Consider the following 23,337-nt stretch of genomic DNA (forward strand, 5'->3'; position numbering starts at 1 on the left):
AGCTTAGCAGCAGAACCCATGGGCACGTGAGCCATCGCAGACGGATGTGCTCTGGAGGGCAACACCTTAAGGATGCGGATGAAAACAGACTGCTTACGCCTACCCCTTTCTCCAAACTATGCGATGGGCCAGACGCGTCCTGTTATATACGTGCGGTGACGCTTTCAAAAGTTTTCTGAACCTGGCCGCTCGGGAAAGTAGAATGGCTACTGATCGCTGACTGTGCATGCAGGTTGGGTGATCTCGGTGTTGTAGTCCCACCCCGCAAAGGTGTAAACAGTTTACAGTAGCCCGCCGTCAATTCGGACTCCGAAAATTCCGACTTGCTGGATATTCCGGACTTTCCCAAGGAACCACCAGTTGTCCGATAGGAGGAATGTATATGAACAAAGAATATTTAGGAAACAATGAAGCCAAAAGTTCGATTTTCCGAACGAAATGTCCCGCGACAGAGTGACGGCGCGACTCCAGGACGAAGCCACTTTGAAATTTAAGCCAGCTGGCTAGCTTCGGATTGGATGGGAATTGGCTTGACTCTCACCGGAGTAAAAAAACTTTTATCTTGGAGGACATAAGTTTTCATGTAGTCTGCGGCGGAAGCACTCTAGAAAGCCGGAAACGGGTCATACATGGCCATACATTGGCAACGTTTTGGCCTTGTCCAATGTTTACAAACAAAGCGTGACGCTAGGAAAGATGCAGGTAGACGTTCTCACGCGGAGGAATTTAAGGCGAGGAACCATTTGCGACTTCTTCAGTCTTATTTAAATGAAATAAAGTTTGCTTTTGCGACTCGGGCGTTTTTCGGACTGCTCTTTTGCTCGGACTATCTTTCGTTACCCACCAGTTCCGAAAAATCGGTCGGCTACTGTAGTGGAGAAAGGAAGGCACCAGGCCCGAGGCGGGTAGTGCGCTTCATTCGAGCGCTTCAGTGGGCAGCGGGCAGCCACACTCGAGGTCTTTTGTATACGGGATCGGCCCCGAGGTAGATCAGCACTACACCGCTCGTGTTAAGCCACTCTTAGCGTGGAATTGTGCTACAAAAAGAATGAAAAAAAAATTGAGATTTTGCTTTTGGCACCAGGAATCTGCCTGTGTGACCTGTGTGACACAGCAGCACAGTTCATTCGAATGACATCCCTGAATTCGCTACAAACTTCTGTCTCAAGATGAACACGGCAAACCGTTTTGTGAGCATACGCTTGATCTAGACCGCATCATGCCTCATCGTGCACGCAGTATACAGAACAAGCCAGTGTCACACTGGTCGGAAAGTCCACTGCATGCTCACGTTGATTGTACTCTGCACCGAAGAATTTGTGCTCATGCGGCCGACGAAAAATGGTGTCGGTACAGCAGCTGCGTGCTTGAGTAGTACGGCGCACACTGCCTCCTTTTTAACACGAAAGTATTTTATTCCGGGATTCACGCAGATTTCGCTTAAGTCATATCCGTCACAGAAGTGACGCCAGTACAACGAAGCAAGCGGCCTGTAAAGGGTGCATTCCTGCACGCAGGGTCTTCTTGCGGGGAAGCAACCTTTAGTACTAAAGAGTATGTTATACTTCGGGTTGCTCGTTTTCGGGTTTTATATTTTAACACGAAAGTGCTTTATGCTGGGGTACACCAAGATTTCACTGACGTCTCATCCGTCGCGGAAATGACGCCAGTACACCTTTGCCGAAGGGACCCACCAGCAGGACGTCGCTCCCCAAACACAAACACAAGACAGCCCCCGACCCGCAAATCATGCTCAGCTACAGATTTCGCTGCACATTTCATTTTCGTGTTTTACAGATTCCTATGACAGAGGAATCAACCGCAGTTTTTTTTTTTTCTCAGTAGGAATAACATTAGTGTTGGCGGCGCTTGACTCACCAAAGCCGTTACGGCCCGGGCCGCTGGTGCCAGCCGACAGGGAGCCGTTGGTTCGCGACGGCGTCGTCGGTGAAGTAAGCGGCGCCACCGAGCAGGAGCTGGCCGTGATGCCGCCGGGGCAGCGGCACGTGTTGGGCCGGACGCAGCGGCCGCGGCCACACGACCTGCGGCACACGGCTGGAGGAGGGGCGCGGAGATTATTCAACGCACACGCGCGGTTCGGTCCAGGGACACGCTAACGCTCACGATTACGAGGCGCAATAAATGCTGCCGTTCTCTTGAGCTATTGAACCGAGTGATGGGAGTAGCACATTTAGGAGTAATTTTAAGAATAAGAATAATTTTGCAGCAAACGACCCCCGACTGGAAATAAATAGACCCTATTAGAACGCTTAACGATTGTTAAAACTAAGAAAACACTGTCGTCGACCCATAATATGGTTACACAATCATTCACTACACGCGCATTTTTATGAAGAAAAAAAAAGCCGCTTTGTTACAACTGTCGTGCTACACAGCACTGCTAATTTAATTATGTAATTATCACTGTTTTCGATTAATTCTTCGTGTAATAATATAACAGTACTGTGCACTGATTCGCCTTTGATATGTGGCAATGAACCGGTCCAGGTCCATTGCCCCTACAGACGCAAAGCTTCCGTAGTTGTAATTAAAACCTGCAGTGCGCCACCTTCTAGCCAACCTAACTGAAACAAAGTGGCTTAACATCAGGGGTTTTAGAGTTTTATAAACGCGTGGATCGCCGTAAGCCCTTCTCAATTAAAATTGGTGACCGAGGCTTCATTTTGCCGTAACATATGGAAGGTTTACTGTAACCGGATTCTGCTGTATGTAACCGCTTTTTCGCTGAAGCTCTGTTCCCAGCCCACTTATGCCCTTCAGGTTTGGGACGACGCACTCACGCACAATACAGGGCCCGCGGTGGCCGCCCCAGGGATTTATCCATCCTTCGCAGCACACCAGCGCCGGACCCCGGCTGCACACGTTCACCCTGCGACGAGGCACCAAGCGGAGAGTGCTGCAGGCAGTGGCCGTCCGAAAGCGTCGGCGTTGCTCTTCACCTGTTTCGTTAACACCTGCCCCACCACAACCAGAAACTTCCACTCATAAACTCCATTGCACCGTTTTCTGCATTCCTTTGCCGCCTGCCAGTTCTCTTAGTGTCCATAATTCTGTAGGAGGGGAAAGGGGTGTTTTCGTTCACTCTTGATTTTACTAAGAGCATTCTTCGGCAATAGCCTAGAATATCAGGAGGCTCGGATAAAATTTTCAGTCGCTGTTGTAGTGCTTCGTGGTTGTACCCGGTCTAAATTCCACTAGAACCATAGATGCGTCTTTCGTAACGGGGATCCTGAAGACGTAGTGTATGTATGCAACACGTGGAGTAAAAACAGCGTGAAGAACGCGAAGGAAGAACGAAGAAGCTCACAAACACGGGCGATGACTTGCAGATGAGTGGCAATAAAGGGAAAGCGCGGAAAGCACACGGAAGGGACAAAAGGTTACTCGCACGATCCCTTTGGAACAAGCGGCACACTCAAAGCCAGAAAAGGAGTTGAGTACGTACTTTACGTGCATACACATATTTCACAGAATGGTGGCCGTATATACATTCAACAATCAATAACATTGAAAGTGCAGGTGAACGTATATACATTCACCATCTCACGGAATGGGGTACGTATGGTATTAGGGCTGCTGACGTTTAGCCCGGTTGTACACCTTAGGGCAGGCCACACTTAACGATTACACTACCACACGTGGCCAGTTTAAATATATTTTCGCATAGTTTAACGCATACACAACCTTACGCATATTTAAGGGAAAACAGGAGTACGTCTGCGAAAATTTGTGTTTGTTTAATTATCACATCATCACATCACTGTAATACCTTAAAGACCCCCATGTAGTGGGTATTACATAAGGGGTGGGTTACAGATAAATGTACACAGGTCTTCAAATGGAAATGTGCGTGGCGACCTTCTCTGTAAACGTTGATGAACACGTGATGGCCGGAACGTCACAGGGAAGGCCATTCCAGTCCACTGCTACACGGGGGAAAAAAGAGGCAGAAAAAGTAGTAGTGCGAGCATGTGGACGGGCAATTTGATACGGGTGGGCAGTGCGGTGAGATATGCGCGTCGGTGGGACGATGTAGGATGCTTGATTAAGAGGGCTGTAGAAAAACTTGTGTAGCAAACAAAGGCTGGTGATGCGGCGGCGCACTGAAAGATTTGAAAGACCAGTTTCGCGTTTAAGGGATGATATGCTTATGTCATATGAATATGAGGAATGAATGAACCTAGTGGCGCCGTTTTGCACCGATTCTAATTCATTGATCAAGTATACCTGGTGCGGACTCCATATGGGAGCCGCATATTCTAGTTTAGTTCGGATTAAAGATTTATAGGCGAGAAGTTTGACGTCCAGTGGGGCATGACGCAAATGGCGCTTTAAGAAACCCAAAGATCGGTTTGCTGATGATATGACGTTCGTGATATGCGTGCGCCATGAAAGATCACTGGTTAAGGTGACGCCTAGGTATTTATAGGATTGAACTTGTTCAAGAGTCGAGTTAGCTATTACGTAAGAAAAATACAAGGGATTACGCTGGCGTTGAAAAGAAACGAGTTTGCATTTAGTGGGATTAAGCTTCATTAACCACAGGTCGCACCATTGCTGTACACGGTTAACTTAAGGTCATTTTGAAGCGCAGTTTGATCAGAAGGGTTAGTAATTTCGCGGTATAGAACACAATCGTCGGCAAACATGCGGATGTGAGAAGATACATGCATGGGTAGATCGTTAATATATTATCGTTAATATATAGTTAATATAATTTATTTACACAATACCCACAGTGCCTGAACTATTACAACGAGGCGACAGTACGAGCAAAAACAGTATAAAAAGGCAAGGCAACATCACCTCTGCGGCCGTTTACATAAGTCAACAGAAAAGCGCGCAAATCACACAAATATACATGCGGATGTAATTTTTACAACGCTACAAAATAGAAAAGAAGGCATCATTATTTTGTACACTAACAATATGGCGAGGTACATGGTTCCAATCAGTACCGGTTTGACGAGAAAAGACATTTTAAGAACTTGAGTTTCACGAGCTAATTCACGGACCTTCAAGGGGCCCTGAAAGAGGTTTTTCCGATACATGGGTGTTCAAATTTTCAGGTACATCAAGGTCCTAGCAATCACCTCATTCAAGAATTTGGTTAAAGCGATGAGTATTACTGGAGTTATTGCAAATCAAATCATCGTATTTTCGTCCGCGCCACTATTATTCCTCGTTTCTTCCATCTACTCGTACCACGCGGGCTAACACGAGCCCCCAGTCTTCATGCCGCATTTTCGCTTAGCCAGGGGGAAAAAGTCTGGCGGCATGTCATGCCGGCGGCATGTCATGCCACAGGCGGTTACAGAGTGGAGCGTCCGCGGTGGCTGTGGAAGTCGCCGGGCACCTACCGATAAAATAGGTACAACTCCCCGGTCTGCCGTTCGGCCCTTGTGTGGGACTGCAATGCTTGGGAAGTTTACCCGGCTTGTTCGGGAAATCGCTCCTATGGAATGGGACGGCTTCAAAAATGCAGGAACTTTTTTCTTGCCACAGGCGGTTACCGAGTTGAGCGTCCACCGTGGCTGTGGAAGTCGCCATGTGCATTCGTGTGCCTTGGTGGCGCCGGGCACCTACCGGTAAAATAGGAACAACTCCCCGATCTGCCGTTCGGCCCTTGTGTGGGACTGCAATGCTTGGGAAGTTCACCCCGCTTCTACTGGAAATCGCTCCTATGGAACGGGATGGCTGCAAAAATGCTGGAACTTTAGGCTGGAGTAACTATGACCTTCTTGTTTCCCGCGCGGAATCAGGGAAAGTGGTATCACCTAATGGCTAGGGGAGGTAACATGTCCCTGTAATCCAGCATGAGAGGAGGCCGGGGTGTCAATGTTGCGCGGCAACTACTGCACCTATGTTGTACCGCTCGCTTCATGGATTCATACATGGGGACAGGAAGTGTTGCGAGCCCCTGTAACCGCGGCCGGGAAGGGGCTCACAGCCTGAACTGATCGGCAGCTGAAGGAAATGATGAGCCCGTGTAACCCAATTACCCGGGAGCTAGGGTAAAGTGTTACGGGGAGTTGTTGCAGAACTGGCTCCCCAGGTGGCCCTTCCCTCCTCAAGGTTCCCGCTGGTAAACGGCGGATCCTCCGAAAGGTGGAGAAGTTAGGCTAATCAGGATCACTCAAGGCTGCGAGGCATGTTGGCCGGCAGTGGTAGCTATAGGGGTGGTAATCACCAGGAACACATATTCTTAAAGGAGCCATGAAGAGAAAATACAACTTCGTTTAATTTGAAAGAAATAGGATTCAGTACCTCACTCAATTCCATTAGAGCCACAAAAGATGTTTTTTAATGAAAAAAAAAGCAAGTAGTATTTAAAATCTTTCGGATTTTGCGCCACAGTGACATGTTATGAGCAAGAATGACATCATACGGGCCAACAATAAAACATAATTTTCAGTGCGTTAACTGCACGTTAGCATTCAAGTGATACGGTAAAATGTAACTAGAGGTCCCATTACAGACGTGCAGTCCTGTGTCGTCGCGACAGATCAGTTAGGCGGCCGCCAATCGCACAAACAAGGTTCCATGACGTCATAGAAAAGTTGCGGGAAATTGGCTAGGGGGTCGCGACTGCTTCACACGTTTTCTTTAATATCTCCGTTATTTGTTCGAAGATTGCGATGATATTGGTATCATTGTTATCGGGACTAAGCAGTCTTTCTAATAAACCCAACTTGTATTTTTCCTCACCCTCCTGCCGTGAGAGATGGTGGTGTTGAGCTACGGCTGTAGGGCACATTCGCCACAGGAAGAGCGGGGTCTGCTTCTAGCGAGTAGGCAAAGAATCCGCAGTTTGCACGAATGTCTCGATGCGGATAGCCTGCGGCTCATGGGAGTGGACCGAGTGCTAGCGGATGCGGCGCACCGAAACCAGGTCATGGTGCGTGATCACACATTGCTCGTGCCCCGTGGATCTGATGAGTGAGCAGAGATGGACCAGCAGGTGCGACTACGTTGCTTTACAAGCTGCTACCCCTTCGGGGATGTGCTCTGGTGGTAACGCGGAAAGTCGCTGTGTCCGTTCATGCCAGTCTCGATGACGAAATGGGCTCTCTGACTATCAATGGTGACGTCACCTCGCTTGTTGGTGACGTCTGTAAGAACGGTTGCGGGCGTCGTCTGCTATTGCGATATGCAGCACCGTAGCATCGCTCTGGGACGGGGCCGTCTGACTTTAGGCGTTCCGTTTGGGCCGTTTTTGAATAATTTGCTTATGAATCCTGCACACATCTCACGGCTGGATGGAAGGAATGGGGCGGGACTTTTACGCTCTCACACAAGGCCGAAAGATCACGCAAAAAGAGAACAACACTGTCACCAAGCGTTTGCGGTGACGACATGTCTTGGAACATATGGAAGTCTAAAATAGGTGAGCGAATGACTAAAGAATCGCCTCCAAATTTGATAGAGTGAGCACGTACATGCTTTCCCAACCGACATTGGTTTATGTATTGCTTAATTGGGTGCCAGTGTCGAGCTTGGTCATGTGGTGACGGCATGCGCGCGCGTACACAGGCAGTTGTAGTATTCAATTCAGCTATTCCGATCGGTTCTAAACATTTGTAACCGTAACAAAAAGCAGCCGAAGGGTTGCACGGTATGACACAGGGACTTTTCTTTGTGGGCGTCGTGCATTCCATTTTCCCCTTCCTCCAACCCCCATTTCTGGGAAACTCCTACGCGACCCTTTGTTTATCAATTACTAGACAAGTACACCGAAACCGATACTACGAGCACTCTCAGAAGGGTAGTGTGAGTTTCGGGACGGTGCGTTCCTCCTCTTTGTTCGACTGTGCATATGATTGCACAAAACAATTATTCCACTCTCGATTTTTCTCTTGATAACCTGGAGCCCATTTTCCCTCTATAGAGGCTGCTCGTTAATCTTCTACGTGCTCAGTGCTGTCAGCTTCAATATGTGGAGGGCTTGGTGGCCGGCCGCAGCTTTATATTGCCCCCCCCCCCCCCCAAGCCCATCATGTGTCTTGTTTAAGTGGGTGGGAGGAAACTATGTTTGCTCTATTAAAGACATACTAATCTTGAAAAATACACACATCAGTCATTCTTACTCTGAAAGTACAATTGAGGTTTTACATACAAAGCACAAGTTTAAAGCTAAACAAATCGTGCCTTTGCCTAAAACGATGCATTGAACCAAAAAGTCTTGTTTTGTATTCGCTAATATGATTCGCAAACCATGCCACTTAGAAGGCAAAAAAAAAAAGAAGGAACTGCTTGCCGGGATTTGAACGCCCGACTTTGAGGCAGCTCGAGGCTTTGGCCCACTGCGCCACGTAATGACTGTTTTTTCCTTATTACATGGGAAATACTCTCAGACGTGCGTCAGTACAAGGACTACATAGTCAGGCAAACAAAAGAATACACGAAGTTAGGAGAAGCAGAAATAGATCAAAATTCAGGCAAACGCACAAAAGCGTTGAAAACAGGGAACCAGTCAGATGGTTGGTCAAACGAATTATACACACTATGTACAAATGCCACAGTTTCTCGGAAATGTGACGTTGTTGATCTTGGTGGCCGAGCATGAATATTACATAAGTGACATCGCCACAGACTGTACAAATCAATCAACACAAACGTGTCCTAGAGTGGCTCACCAGGATAGTCGAATGGCACTCACCAGGATAGTCGAATGGCAAAAATCGAATAGAGAAATGCGTAATATCCATGTCTTTTCTGAGCGTTTTCTGTAAAATGTCCCAGAAAAACACAGCATCTCTGCAATCTACAAAACAGTGATCAATTGTCTCTGGTCGAGAACAGAGCGGACAGTCTGTCGACCAAGCTTTCAACAGACCCCGGTCTTTCATCCAAGTTTTAATAGGAAGTGTGCCAGTGTGTAATTTAAAGAAAAAATGTTTTAACACCTGGCGGAACACACATTTTACACAATCTATTGAGGACATCCTGGTACAGACACTGGAGGTACGGAACACGATATAAACGTATGGGAAAAAGCCCACAAACCAGGGTATCGGAAATAGACTCGCGCGAAGTATTAAATATGTACTCAAGGCTAAACCGAGCCGGTAAGAAGCGAAACGTGTCAACCACTTCTCTGAGGAAACCCCGCAGGCTTCAGACTGCTTTCCACAGATAGCGAAGACACCACAATATCAGGGAGAAAATTTGCAAGGCGTGTTTGTAGCACACCGTCCAAAAAAGATGTTGAACATCCCGAGAGCAGCATAAAGGAGAAAGAAGCTGCCAAACAAAAAAATGAACAAGCCACCAAACCAAATGGAAGTTGCAAAAAATCCGGTGAAAAGCCTGTATCCCGAGTCGAGAGCAACACCTGTAGGACATAAATAAGTCGGGTCTCAAGAAATGTGCTAAACACCCGAGCACGAGGAAAGATGGACAGCTGCCGTCCCCGCCAGTTATTCACTTGGCACTGTACCTTCACCACCTGCTCCGACCAATGCGAGTCAGTATTACGAAACTGCGAGAGGGGTACTCCTAAATAAGTTAGGTCTCTATTCCAATTGATTTCGGCGAAAAAATCGGGTGCGGTTCCCCATTCTCCCAACCAAAATCCGCAGCTTTTCTCGAAATTCAGGGCTGCACCTGAAACCTCGCAAAATTCTTGTGTAATGGCAAGAGCATTCTCCACGCTGGCCTTGTCAGTACAAAATAAAGCGACATCGTCAGCATAGGCTGATCTTCACTTCGAAGGACGATAGCGTAAACTCTCTAACGCTAATGTCCTGTATTATGCGCATACATAATGGTTCCAACTTCCAGGTATACAAGCAAAACAAGAGTGGTGATAAAGGGCACCCTTGACGGACCAATGAAAGTCGGTGAATTGGTTGGGTTGCTCGATTGTTGACTACCCCTCTTGTCGAGCCATTGGCATAACATATTTGAATACCTTCGGTAAGCCGTAGAGCACGAAACAGGAATTGACACGACTGACACGATCGAATGCCTTTGCCGAATCTAGTTATACTAAAGCTATTTGTGCTGAGAGAAAAACAGTTTATTGGTGAGACACCGGGTTTAGGTTGGGGCGGTGGCCTCAGCCCAGATGACCTAAGCGACCTGCAGCGCCCGTTGCGTCAGGGTCCGTTGATCCACGAGGCAAGAGCTACCCAAGGCCTGCTCCCAGTGGGTGGGGGTGGGGAAGGGGGGGTAAGGGTCCGCGGGGCACTCGCACAAAGAGTGGTATAGCGTGTCGAGGCTGCGGCATCTCGGACACTCTGCGGAGAGGAAGAGGTGTGGGTGGTAGTGCTGTAACTGCGTGCGATGTGGGAAGGAATGGGTTTGTAGAGTGCGCCACATCTGTGCTTCCTCTATCGTAAGTTTGGCGTTGGGCGGGGGTAGTGTTCTGCGGGTGAGGCGGTAGTGCTGTGTGATGTCTCGGTATGTGGTGAGGGCGTACCCAGTGAACTCGAGTGCGGATCCATGCGTAGAACCAAGAGAAGTGCTCGCCCGGGGTATTAATGCTCGGGCCTGTTCACTAGCTACCTCGTTGGTTCCCACGCCAGTGTGAGCCCGGGTCCACAGCAGTATCACGGGCTAGTCGGGAGGGCTGAATTACCCGAAACACACCTAAAGACCTCGCTATGTGAATGTTAGTTTGAATAGATCGCCCCCGGATGCCACATGTCTGATGGCCACCAACTGTTAGCGCGGAAATAAACTGTATGGTTCCCACCGTTTGTGTCACATCAATGTTTTCTACCTGATTTCAAGGATTGCTCGCTGTTTATTTGAACCTTTCTTGAATAATAGTTGCGCATTAAGGTTCCATAAAGCCGCCACTGTAGCTGACCTCCAGCAGTAGCACTGTTTCGGCTGCGACTGCGATTTCGCCCTGCGGGAATAGTGCTCGCCGTGCTTTTAGGTGCCGAGTACCTAGGACCGCACAATGTCCGTCCGCGTCCGTGTGCATAGCATTTACAATCGAAAAAATCACACAGCCACCGGCAGGATTCGAGCCTGCGTCTTGTATACCAGAGAGAGCTAGTGTCAGTTGTCTTACCCATTGGGCTACGACCTTGAGTTAGTACCCGAGAGTCAAACGGCTTACTCCCTCGCCTGTAACGGTGCGGAGTATATACCTTAGGACCCCACAATGTCCGTCCGCGTCCATCCGTGCGCAATACCATCAAGCGAAAATCAAGCGAAATTTGATTTGAGCTGTGAATTGCAGTTTCATTTAGGGAATAATCAAGGTGCAACTCACGGCTCAAATCGAATGACGGTCGGGCGCAAATCGGGTGTCACTCAGGACGCAACTTGGATGTCATTTCGAGTCCCCGTACTCCACACCCTCACCATCATCCACGGAGGGGAGATGCTGTCATTATTTTGTTACACGCTTTACGCCAAAAATTCTGGTCGCTATTGATTCCTCATTACCTAATAAATCTTTCGTAACACCTCTTCTGTTCTAAATTGAGCTTATATTTTCTACAAGCATTGCTGGTCGCACACGAATATGCCGCTTGCAACTCCGGGAAACGAATTGTCGCAGAACCCAACGGCCGAAGCGTCGTAAGCCGAAATACGGATCGCATTTGTGCTAGTGTTTAGTTGTATGAACTTCATGGGCCTATTTTTTTACACAATAGGAACTAACAGCACAGAGCCGCATTCATTACGGCACGAATGTCGTCGAGGCGCAGTTCTGGCTTCGCGATAATTGTTCCCGACGACCGTTAGGCCGATCGGCATTTCGAGTATGTACTATTCAGATCGCAGGCCGGTGGTGGTATAGTAAATTGAACGGAAAAATTTGAAGTGAAGTTTTCTGCGGCGTATTTGTAGGATTTTCCATCCTAATGTATCCTTCATCGGTTTTGCACTGAAATTTATCGTATAATTCCCGGAAATGAAACGGGCGGCTTGGTTTTGTAGTCGCACTAGTTTAGAGCTGTTTTTAGCGGTTCATGGGTTCTAAACTGTATACAAATATTACATAATCAATAAGGCGTTTGCTTTGTGTAAAAGCTATTTACAACTTGAGCAAAATTTTAGCTTTACGGCAAAAAGGTCCATAAGTCTGGAGACCTGCGCTGCAGTGTGATCCACATGACGGTTCGAAGTGAGTTAAGGCACAAAAAAGCTCTGAAGGAACCCCGCAACACCTTTTTAATACTTTTTTTCGAAATCTTAAATGCTTGCAGAATGTAGTCATGCAATCAACACATCCAGTACTTAGATTGGACGGTCGCAAAGTACCTCAGCTAAAAACTACTGCTCTATGCCCATCAGAAAACTATGCCCATCAGAAAAAATTGCTCAAAAGATGTTTCTCTCTTTCGCGCTGTTGGCGTTTTTCGATCACTGGAATAACAGCATTACAGCGGTGTAGCGGCTATTGGCCGGTTATCCTTCGGTTGCAGCAATTAACGCATTCGATAGCCACTTTAAAAATAAAGCCACCAGCGGAAATCAGAACCGAAGGGGCATCGGCTGCGACGAGCGAATAGCGCAGTGCCGCTCCGTGCTGTCATTAGCTATAGCTTTCCCAGTGGTTGTAGACGCGAAGGAAAGAGTGAAGGCGTTTAGCGGAAGTGTTGCAGAGTCCCTTTGGGCACTTATACTCGAAAACCTGCGTTAATACTGTGTTAACTATATTGTAAGAAGGAATTCGTGTATTTTTTTTGTCTAAAAACAGCAGAGAGCCTAATACAGACTACCCCTGACGTACACAGATGTAACTTTCACCGTCAAAGACTCAATCCCACTAACCATAACGAACTGTCGTCGCAGCCTTAAATACTCATAAGTCCAAGAGACGACCCGTGCGTTAACGTTGTAACTTATTCATTTGTAACAGCGGAACCATTGAAGTTTGAGTTCCGTTCCTTTCTGGTGTCGCTCGGCGTATCAACGTGGAGCGAAGGAAACTGCTAGGCAAAAAGCGCGAAGGGAAGTGGCGAAGAGGCAAGGAGCCGACGAACGGGTGTGGGGAGTGCGCATCGCGGAGCAGGTGTTCGGGTGGGAGGCGCGCTTCGGGGATTAGCTGCGCCTAGTGACGGCGTAAGCTCTGAAGTGCAAGTGTTCTCCTAGTTGAGAGAGACGGCGTGCGCTCGGTGTCATCACAAAAAGAAAAAAAAGAAAATATAATCCAAATAAGGTTATATAAATAAAAGCAGCGTTGAATATGTACAATAAAATTAAAATTATAATTACAAATAAATAATAAATTTACATTAAAAATGAAAAATATACATAGGGTATATAAGTAGAAGCAACAGTAAATATAGATGTACTTATAAGGTGCGTTAGATGGAACTCAGCCTCAATTGTCATCGTGCACTGTGTGTTCCCCATCAAGCTTCGCATGCTTTACATTTTCGTTTAGGAAAGGGACATTTCAATTTTTTTGTTTACTTTTGACGTCAAAGAAAGTGGAACGACGCAGCAACCCAGGCACTGAGGCAGGATTCTGCAACTAGTCATTCCCTCAACAATAGCCATTGCGCGCGAAGAAATGTTCCGCAGTAGCTTTCCTTTGGCCGTAACGAGGACATCGACACTGCGCTCTCGTAAAGGGTGGTGGCTGGCAGGAATTGTATTTTATCTGCAGCGGCCGCGATTTCCAAAAGAGAGTTCTCTATGGCACGGGCGCAGTGGCCAGATGCGGAATGTTGATTGCCATGCATACGTGGCATTCCGTGTGAAACACGATGCCCCGAACGATAAACGCCAGTGTTCGGCGTGCGAAGGGCGTGAAAATTGCGCGTAGGAAGGGGGGATCCCGGAGAGGTCGGAGGAGTCCTTCGCCTTCGCTCAAGGAGCCTTCGCTCAAGGCGCAAAAGGAGGCCGTGTCCGGTCATGACATGCGCGTCCATAGAGCGCCTGGATCGGTGACGTTAGCTGTTTTGCATATCTCCTGTCGTAGAAAGCGAAACCCGCTGCCGCCTTGGCCGGCGTCCAGGGAGCGCCGCCGGCAGCGCTACCCTCGCTTTCTCCCCGCACTGACCGCGAGGCGCATTCAGCCGCTGCGGAGGCTGAGCGGCTGTAAATACACGGTTCCGCATTCTGCGACTCGCTGCGCCGAAGCTGCCGAGCGCATCGCGCGGCATATGATCTCTCCTCCGTGAAAAAGGAGGTCCGTACACGCGGCATTAGACGCCGCTGATACGGGCGCCGTTGATTCAAAGGCACGCTGGATCGCTCGGCAACGCGTTTGAAGAACTGGCAACCGCAATCGATGGGCGTGGCCTTCGGCAATCCCAAACTGTAGTTCTGAGTGCAATAGCCGCACTCGCAGGCACGCTGCCAGTACACTTCAACAATCCTAAACTGCAAAGGAGAAGTTTATATCTACCCGAGGTGCTCCGAAATGGATACAATGGAAGCCTGAGCTATAGTGATCGTAGCACTCGCAGGTCTTTTGGATTGCTCGGAGCATTTGAAGAGACAAAGCTTATTTAGAAGATAAAGTTTTGAGCGATGAGTTCTGATGAGGAAGCTACTCCGTTTACTCTTCCCTCCCACCTGCCCCCGTTCCTACCTCCGTGTATTCATAACAGACGGCGGATGGATATGGGGAATAAGTGCGTAGAAACCGGAAAAGCACTGGTTCTGTAAATGCTATCGCAACTAATAGAGTTACTGTGCCATTTCTCACAAGACATCGCCGAGCCCTGTCCCGAAAACTACCAACAGCGCTGAAACGAAAATTATGGGGAATTGTAAGAACTTTTTAAGAATGCGGAGGCGAAAGTCTAGTTGGACCTTGTGTTGATCTGTTGAACTTTCGGTTACACTTCGCGGCTGCACTCATCGCCACTTGAGGAAGAGGGGGAAAAACTTTTATTGCACAGCATGTCAGCGCTAAACGATCTGGGTGAGAGTGGATCCCTCTTCGCAGGATTTCATATGCCAGCCTTCGCCACCTGGCCCCTGATAACCAGCCGTAGCTGATCCTACAAGGCGGGGCTGGACAGCAAGATCTCCCATCGCTCGCTAGTGGTAAGGGTGGGGTTCTTAGTGGAGGAAATGCGGAGGAGTGGGGGGGGGGGGGGCGGTGTTTTGGGCTGAAGTCGTACTCTCCTATCCTAATGGGCAGGTCTTGTACTCTCGATAATACCGCATCATCTTTCTATAGGTGACCATATGTTGACTTCTGGCCTTCTCCTCAGCCGTTGCCCGGTATGCCACTTGACCAGCACCTTTCGAAGCTCGTTCCGCTAATTCGCCATCGCCACGAGCCTGTCGGTAGCTTCGCTTCTCCAGGCGGCTCGCATTGCGCGTGTGTCAGCGGCCCTACCCTCCTGCGGAACTGCCACTTCCCTTTCCGGGCGCACGCGCCTTCTTCCTTTTTCAGAATGCTCCTACGGCGCTGCTGTATTCCTTGCCCGGCGCGCGCTCCCCGGCTGTCGCCCCGATGTTATGGACCTCGCGATGTTATGCACCTCGTAGTTCGTTCGATGAAACTTGAGACTCAAGGCTTTAGCCTCGCAAACTGAAAATTTCAACCCGCTCTTACTTTCACATCCAAAAACATCTGGCGGTGATGCACTCCGTTCAACAAACATCCATTCTTCATTGTTACGAAATACTTTTACGCGTCTGCACTTCCACGAGTACCTTCAGGGGCAAGCCGCAGTCAGCCTTCGTGGTGGTGACTTGGGGCGCTTGCCAGTCCCCTTTCCCTTCTCTGCTCTGCGGTGTAGTCCCGCCGCTGTGACTGGGGGGCTTTGGCGTTGAGCTGCTGAGTATTATGTCCTCCTTCTCTTCCGCCTCAGCTGTACTGCTGAAGAAGACGAAGTGTGCAAAGAACTCACGCATGGTGGCTTAATATATTTCAACTCTCGACTGCGTCACTTGTCGTGAAACAGGCCTTTCCCGGATAACTGCAACATCCAATTTGACTTCTATTTGTTTGATTGGAATGCACTCAGGGACGCGAGATTATGTTTCAAGATAGGTACAAGCCCGGCACTGCCGGCAATATGCAGAACTTTAAGCAAATGTGTTGATATACTGCGTCCCACCCCTTACAACGACCTAAAAGATACCAAACTGTCCTTATTTACTAAAAGAAGGCGTATAGTTGAGCCGAGAGAACATTTTAAAAGAAAAAAAAAATCACGAAACTTGGGAAAAAATTAGAATTGCGGGAGCTAGAAGCCAGGCTGTTCGCTCTGGAACCCGCAATTCAACCTCTAGCCTGGTACTCTGGAGGCCGCGACAAGACGCACTAACGAGAGTCAAAAGAAGCTGCATACCATAACTCTTACGGCTAAGACGTGGCGACAGGATAAGGGGTTCGAAGAACTGTGGGGCACTGACTGCACAATATGTGAGCAACCAGAACTCATAGTTTGTTCATGCACTGCTGGTGGGAGGGGGGTGCACTTCTGGGGCGTTACATAGCGAACACTGCATAGGGAATTTCTACGGGACCTTTCAACCGAAAATGAGGAGGATATACCATACGATGTACTCATGCTTCTGGGCCTCCACAGTATTTTGAGGGCACGCATGACCTGGCAGCATGGTGAAATGCATATGCTAGGCCGCCGCGAGAGCGTTTCGCTGTTTCAAAGGGCTGCAAGTTCAAGTGTCAGTGCCTGATTTCAACCATTAACTACGCTGAAGTAATTTATCACGACAACGCTTGCCGGGAGATCCGGTTGGTGGAACCCCAGGTATTTCACGTGGTCCTGCATTGTAGTCTTGATTTTGTGATTATGTCGAAGTCCGGAAATTAAAAAACAAAGGCTACGCAGGCCGTACAGCGGAGTTCTTTTAGCAGCCGTTCGAAAAAAACAAAAGTAGCATTCAAAGCGGGCGGGCCTTGCGGACAAGGGCATCGTCGACCGAGAGTGACGAGCCCTCGGAGACGCGACATCCGCTGGGCTGCTGAGCTGGCGAGAAAGATCGGAACCGCTTACTTAAGCTCGAGCTGCTGCCATATAATCTCTTCATGGCCCTGGCCTTTTCCTCCTATCTATAGTGTCGGTGCCTTATCGGCCGGCAGAACCTTCCGCAGCTCGTTGGCCACACGCCTAACAGACGGCTTGGTGAGGTATCGCTAGTTGGCAGTTGAAACGCGAAGATTGCCGCGCCTTTTCTCAAAGAATGCTATGTACTATACGCCTGGCCACCGCATACAGCCTACATGGCGGAGTACTTCACAGAGTCTACTACCTCAGCTTTATCCCGCTCGATGTATACCCTGATGAATGAAGAAAGTGGCATTCGGTTCCTATGCTTTATATTATGAATCTTGTCTATGCTAATTGCTGCGGAAAGTTTATGATACCTTCTAGCATATGCTACCTTACGCTACCTCTTACGAGATGAAAAGTATATTTTAGAATGTTGGTCGTCATCAGCAGTAGCAGCCTGGTTGTGCCTACTGCGGGATGAAGGCCTCTTCCAAAGATCTTCAGCCACGTCTATCGAGTGCTAGCGGAGTCCACCGTTTTTCCCTAAATTTTTGTGTCTCATCCCTTCGAGTCCTTGGACGAACCCTATTGCGTTTACGGTCTATTGGCAGCCAACTCGTTGAACGAATTGTCCCCCTGTTGTTCCTCGTGCCTATGACGTGACCCGCCCACGCCCCTTTTCTTCGCTTAATTTGAGCTAGAATTCCTCTTACGCCAGCCTGTCCCCTAGTCCACGCAGCTGTTTTCTTATCCCAAAGCGCGATCCCTAGCATTCTTATTTCCAAAGCTCGTTTGGCCGATCTAAGTTTTCTTTCAAGTAGCTTAGTGAGACCCCAGGTTCCTGCCCCGAGCGTCACCACTGGAAAAACGCATTGGTTACATACCACCTTCTTGAGTGACAAAGGAAGATTACTATGCGCAAGATATCCGAATTCCTACCAAAGGCAGCCCGTCCCGCGCTTATTCTGCGGGTAATTTCCTTTTCATGACTGGGATTGGAACTTATGACTGGCCCAAGATAGACGTAATCGCTTGCTGTTTCCAAGATTTCATTGCCTACTTTGAAGTCACGTTCCTTGAGATGCTTATTGAACATAACCTTTGAATATTTTTTCGCGCTTATTTTTAATCCTGCAATAAAACTGTCTAGCATAATTGGTGAAGCAATATCTGCCCTTTGACTGAACAAGACAATGTCGTCTGCAAACCTTAGGTGGCTCAGGTATTCTCCATTTATTCGCACCCGTGTTTTCCTCCCCTTAAGATTTCTGAACACGCCCTCGAGGCAGGCTGTAAATATTTGCGGAAGTATTGTGTCCCCTTGCCACACGCCTTTTTGTATAGGAAACTTATGAGTTCTTTGATGGAGCCGATTAATTCCCGTGCATCCGTGGTATTAATCTCTGAAGAGTGCAATGTGTGGCTTGTCGACAGGCTCTGACCATGCTTTTTGGCGATGCGAATCCATGGGGACGCCGCTTTTTTCTACGAATAGCGCAAGTGATGCTCACGCGTCAAAAAAAATGTTTGCAGCCTGTCGAACACAAACCGAGGCGTAGGGAGCGTGTCGGAAAAAAGCGGCCGCGCGCCGAACTTCTCACATCAGCCACGGAAGGATAACAAGAGCGGAATTAGTCCTCGCTGTCTTGAGCCTCGCAACCTGCGGGCCTGCTCTGGACACTGTCGGGGCGGCCTACGAAATTAGGACAAAGACTAGTACGCGTGATCATTACCGAAGTCGTAAACTGTGTGCGCCCGTGGAAATCGTGCGCGTTGTGCAAATGGCAATGAAAGGGTTTCTAAGGAGGATTAAAACACACACACACACACAAACAGCAGAATGGACGCCCCTCGTGGCTGCGTAGCGTATGAATGATACATAAAATGTTGAGGAAAGGCGCGCGCCTCTAATATAAACGTCAAGTGCAGAGACATGGTGCTGCGCACGTATTCTGGTGCTGCCTCGTTGGCGATTTATGCGATGACGCGCAGAATCAATAGCAAATCAAAACATCGATCGATCGACCGATCGATCGATCAATCAGTCAATTGAATGCAAATAGCACTAACATAAAAAAAGATTCATGTGGGGAAGTTAGTACATGATGCTTGAGCGGGCACTGTGTTGTTGTACGTGTTTTTTTGTTTTTGTTTTATAAACAGCGAAGCTGTTTATCAAATTGTAATTTTTCCTATTCGCAGTAAAATTATAAAGAAAATGTCGAGCGCGCACACGTGAGGACGCGCACGTGAGCGCGTGCCTCGCGGCGACCGCCCGGCAGTTAAAAATTAGGAGTGGCTTAGCAAGGCTATGCCAGGATATACGTAGCGTGAGCTAAGGTTCAGCTGGTTATTCTTAGCTTTCATGGTTGTCCAGGATTAGCTTGATTATCATGCTTATTGCTGCTTCAATGATACACGCACGGTATACGCATTATGTGACACATGTATATTTATCAAGTGGCTCCGGCGCAGAGTCACCAATCGCCCCAGAGCTAAGCTGGTTCCACAGGCGCACGCCGGTGTTGCTGCGACGCACGAGCCATCGGGTCCACACCCGGCCACCCCTCGCATGATCATCAAGTGGACCGGGCCGCCACGTGCGGAACGGCAAGGAGTACTGTTGGGATAGTTGGTAGGACATCATTATAATACTATAGCGCTTCTTCCATATCACTCGGCACACTCAAAGCTGGTGAAGAGGGGAATTGTTAAATTGTGCATTTCGGACGCCTTGACCAAGTCGTGCCCCCATGCGGTGCAAACCGCTTTCAAAAAACAAGTTAGTCGGTTCGACGCGGCTGGATACCCCCATCACCTGATCGTATCAGTGACTGAGGGCATCCTCAGGAAACTGAAATCGTGCCATCGGAAAGATGGGCATGTCGAGCCTCCCCGTGAGAGCGAAAAGAAAAAAGTAGCGGTGGTACCGTACATTCACGGCTTGTCGCACGGATTAAAGAAGATTGCTAACCATGTGAACGTGAGGGTATCCCTTAGTGCTCTCCACAAGCTTGTTAACATCGCTAAGGCGATTACTAAGACAGGTGTGAATAACTTGGCGTGCCATACAAACCACCGTGTGCCGTACGTTCCGTGCACTGAGCGTGTCGTATATCATATGCCACTAACTTGCGGGTCATCGTACGTCGATCAAACCGGCAGGTGTTTGAATGACCGGTTGAGGGAGCACAATAACAATGTTCGAAATGGCAAGGAGGGTTTTCTGGCCCTTTATTGCAAGGATTGCCCACGTAAGTGCAAACCACAGCTTGACAAGTGCACAGTGATAGTAAGAGGAGGAGGAGAAAAGCGAAAGGAAAGGCCGAGACGTTATCCAGGCTTAGAGCCCGGATTGCTACTCTGCACTGGGGAAGGGGTGTTCAGGGGATAAAAGAGATGGCAGGCGAAAAAGGGGGGATAGGAGCGGGGTCGCGCACACACTTTAGTCCCTTCGTGGGCACTAGAGTCTCTCAGCTAAACCTGTGTCCTTCATAAAACGCAGAAGGGCTTTTGTTGCCTTCTGCGAAGCCGATTGTAGCGGTCTTTGCCCTAGAATAGTCTCTAGCTTGAACTGTTGATTGTCCAATCTTCTGAACTCGGCTGTCAAAACGCGTCTTTCCGATGAATACTCGGGGCAACAACAAAGCACATGGTCGATTGTCTCTTCAACCTCGCAGGCGTCGCAGTGGGCACTACTGGCCATCCCGATGAGGAAGGAGTAGGCTTTCGTGAAGGCCACTCCCAACCACAGCCTTCAAAGTAAAGTAGACTGTGATCGAGTCAGCCCACACGGAAGACGACGCTGGAGTAGAGGGTCCTGGTTCTGGAGGCGCGGGTGCACAAAGTCCGGTGTATTCCATTGAGTAATGGAAGTCCTCCGCGCGAACTGACGAAGCAGCCTAGCGGCAGTCCTTGCAAGCGGAAGCAAGATGGTCCTTTCACTGTCATGACCTGTCCGGGCATCTGCATCAGCCGAGACATTGCCGGTGATTCCACAGTGACTTGGCAACCACTGAAATACAATATTATGGCCCTTTATAACCGCCTGGTGAAATAATTCCCGAATTTCTGTCACTAGTTGGTGCAAAGGACAGTAGCGCAGGGCTGCTCGGAAGCTTTGCAGGGTGCCTTTGGAGTCGGTAAAAATGGACCATTTTTGGGCAGAAGCTTCCATGATGTATTGAAGAGCTTCACGGATGGCTGCAAGTTCAGTAGCCGTCGAGTTCGTCACATTGGCGACACGGAATCGAATCTTGGTTGATTCTGATGGTATAACCACCGCACCTGCCGAGCTCGAGGACGTCACAGAACCGTCTGTGTATACATGCTTCCGGTCATTGTGTTGTTCGTACAGTAACTGCATAGAAAACTGTCTGAGAGCCAGTGGTGGTAAGTCGGCCTTTTTTCCAATGCCCGGAACATGCAGACGAATGTCCGGTGTTGCCAGGCCCCACAACGGGGAGGACGGTGTGACCGCAGGCGTGTAGTCTGACGGTACCTCAGCCCTGTGCGCTAATGGCTGCAAAGGAAGAGCGTGGTCGACTCTGAGGAAGCTGCGCAAGGTGGTGACATGGTAGCCTCGTGAGGAGCCTGATGTGTAGGCGTAGCGTCTCAGTGGTCACATAAGTTGCTGTAGGATAGTCTTGGGCAATGTATAATGTGCCCACTGTTGAAGCACATCGCGGCAAACCAAGACACGTGCGGAGAGCCTGCGCTTGGATGCTCTGGATCACCCAAAGGTTAGAGGAGCATGTGCCGGATATCGCTGGCAAGCTGTAGCGCAAAACTCCCAAAAAGAGTGCCTGGTACAGTTGCAGCATTCCTCTGACCGATGTGCCCCACGTCTTTCCAGCGATAAATTTGAAAATGTTGGCGATGGCGGTGAGTTTCTTCTTTAAGAAAGACACATGTGCGCTCCATGACAGGTCCCTGTCGATGATCACGCCAAGAAATGTGGGATTTCTGGAGTAAGGTATCGACTTTCCATTGATGGTTATGGGATATCGGGACATGGTTTTGCGGGTGAACGCAACGACCGCGCACTTTTCACTAGAAATACTGAGTCCTTGCTTTCGGAGGTATGCCCTCATCACATTGGCTGCTTTTTGAAGTTGTGCTCGCAGCTGAGGTCGATTAACAGCCGAAGCCCAGAGGCAGATGTCATCGGCGTAAATGGATATACAGACAGTCTTCGGTAGAGCGTGGACAAGCCCGATTATCGCTAGGTTGAAGAGGGTTGGGCTTAGCACCCCACCTTGAGGAACACCACGTTTGATGATGTGCTGCGATGTTGGGCCGTCTTATGTCATTACAAAAAATGATCTTTCAGAAGAAGTGGCAATGAAACTACGCGGGAGATAATTGAAGCACTTGAAATTGGGCGGTTGGGCAGTAAATGTGTCAGCAAGACTTCAACAACGTTGTCACAAAAAGAAATTAGGTTCCTTTCCAACACGCGTTGTACTTCGGGTGTGACATGAAGAAGTATATGTATAGATTGGGACATGTGTGTGAGGTGGCAGAGTGTTGTAAATTATTTATATTTTTTATCTGAGGTGAATGTTTTTTTTTTTTGGTTTTTGTGGTGGTGCATATAACAGGTGCAAGTTTTCCGGAGTAAAATTTCAGTTGGAAGTTAGCGCTCGTCCCGTCGTCTTAGTCGTCTTCGTTTCCCGTTCTTCGCGCTATAGTATTATAATGGTGCGGAACAGATGTCGGCGAAGACGCTGGGCGCGTGGGGTGTGTGAGAGACGCCGGGCAGCGAGCAATGTTCTGTGCGCTGTGTGACGTCACTGCTCCTCGCGCATGCGCAGCACGGCTCTCCAGGAGCCACGCGAAACTGCTCAACCTCGGCCAGTGTAGCTCACGCTACAAAAACAAAGAGAATACTGAGCGCTCGTGTACGCGTGCCTCGCGGCGACCACCCAGCGTCCTCGGCGCACGATTGTCTACACAAGCTTACCCACTTATAGAGATCGAAAAAAATTAAACACCTAAGAAATTCCGAGCGCTAGGGTGTGCGTACCTCGCGGCGACCGCACAGCGTCCCCGGCGCACGTCTGTCATGCCAAGCATATCCACTTAGAGAGATTGGCGAAGATATATAGGCCAAGATAAAAAAAAAAAACTCCAGCGTTCACCGTAATCGTGGCAAAACTTGCTCGGAACGAGAAAGACAACAGCGTTCAGTGGCTAAGGTGTCGCGCTGCTAAACACGAGTACGCGGGTTCGATTCCTAGCCGCGGCGGCTGCTTTTCTGATGGAGGCGAAAAGCGAAAACGCCCGTGTGTTCGACATTTCAGCGCACGTTAAAGATCCCCAGGTGGTCAAAATTAATCCGGAGCCCTCCACTAAGGAGCACCTCATCGCCTGTAAAGCGTCGGCGCGTGAACCCCACAATAAATAAATGAATCAA

General features: G+C 48.9%; 1 protein-coding gene across 1 annotated transcript in view; it reads right to left on the minus strand.

Annotated features, from left to right (window-relative positions):
* Nucleotides 1-23,337, minus strand: part of LOC144170792 (fibrillin-1-like) — a 167,399-nt gene that overhangs the window by 128,135 nt on the left and 15,927 nt on the right. The window contains exons 2-3 of the mRNA XM_077700798.1: nt 2,802-2,890; nt 1,879-2,055 (exon numbers count right to left, since the gene is read on the minus strand). Coding sequence (XP_077556924.1) covers nt 1,879-2,055; nt 2,802-2,890 — 266 coding nt within the window. The remainder of the gene's footprint in view (nt 1-1,878; nt 2,056-2,801; nt 2,891-23,337) is intronic.

The sequence above is a fragment of the Haemaphysalis longicornis genome, unplaced genomic scaffold (assembly GCF_048455015.1).
Source record: "Haemaphysalis longicornis isolate Haplotype H1 unplaced genomic scaffold, Haemaphysalis longicornis Haplotype H1 scaffold_2, whole genome shotgun sequence".
NCBI lineage: Eukaryota > Metazoa > Arthropoda > Arachnida > Ixodida > Ixodidae > Haemaphysalis > Haemaphysalis longicornis.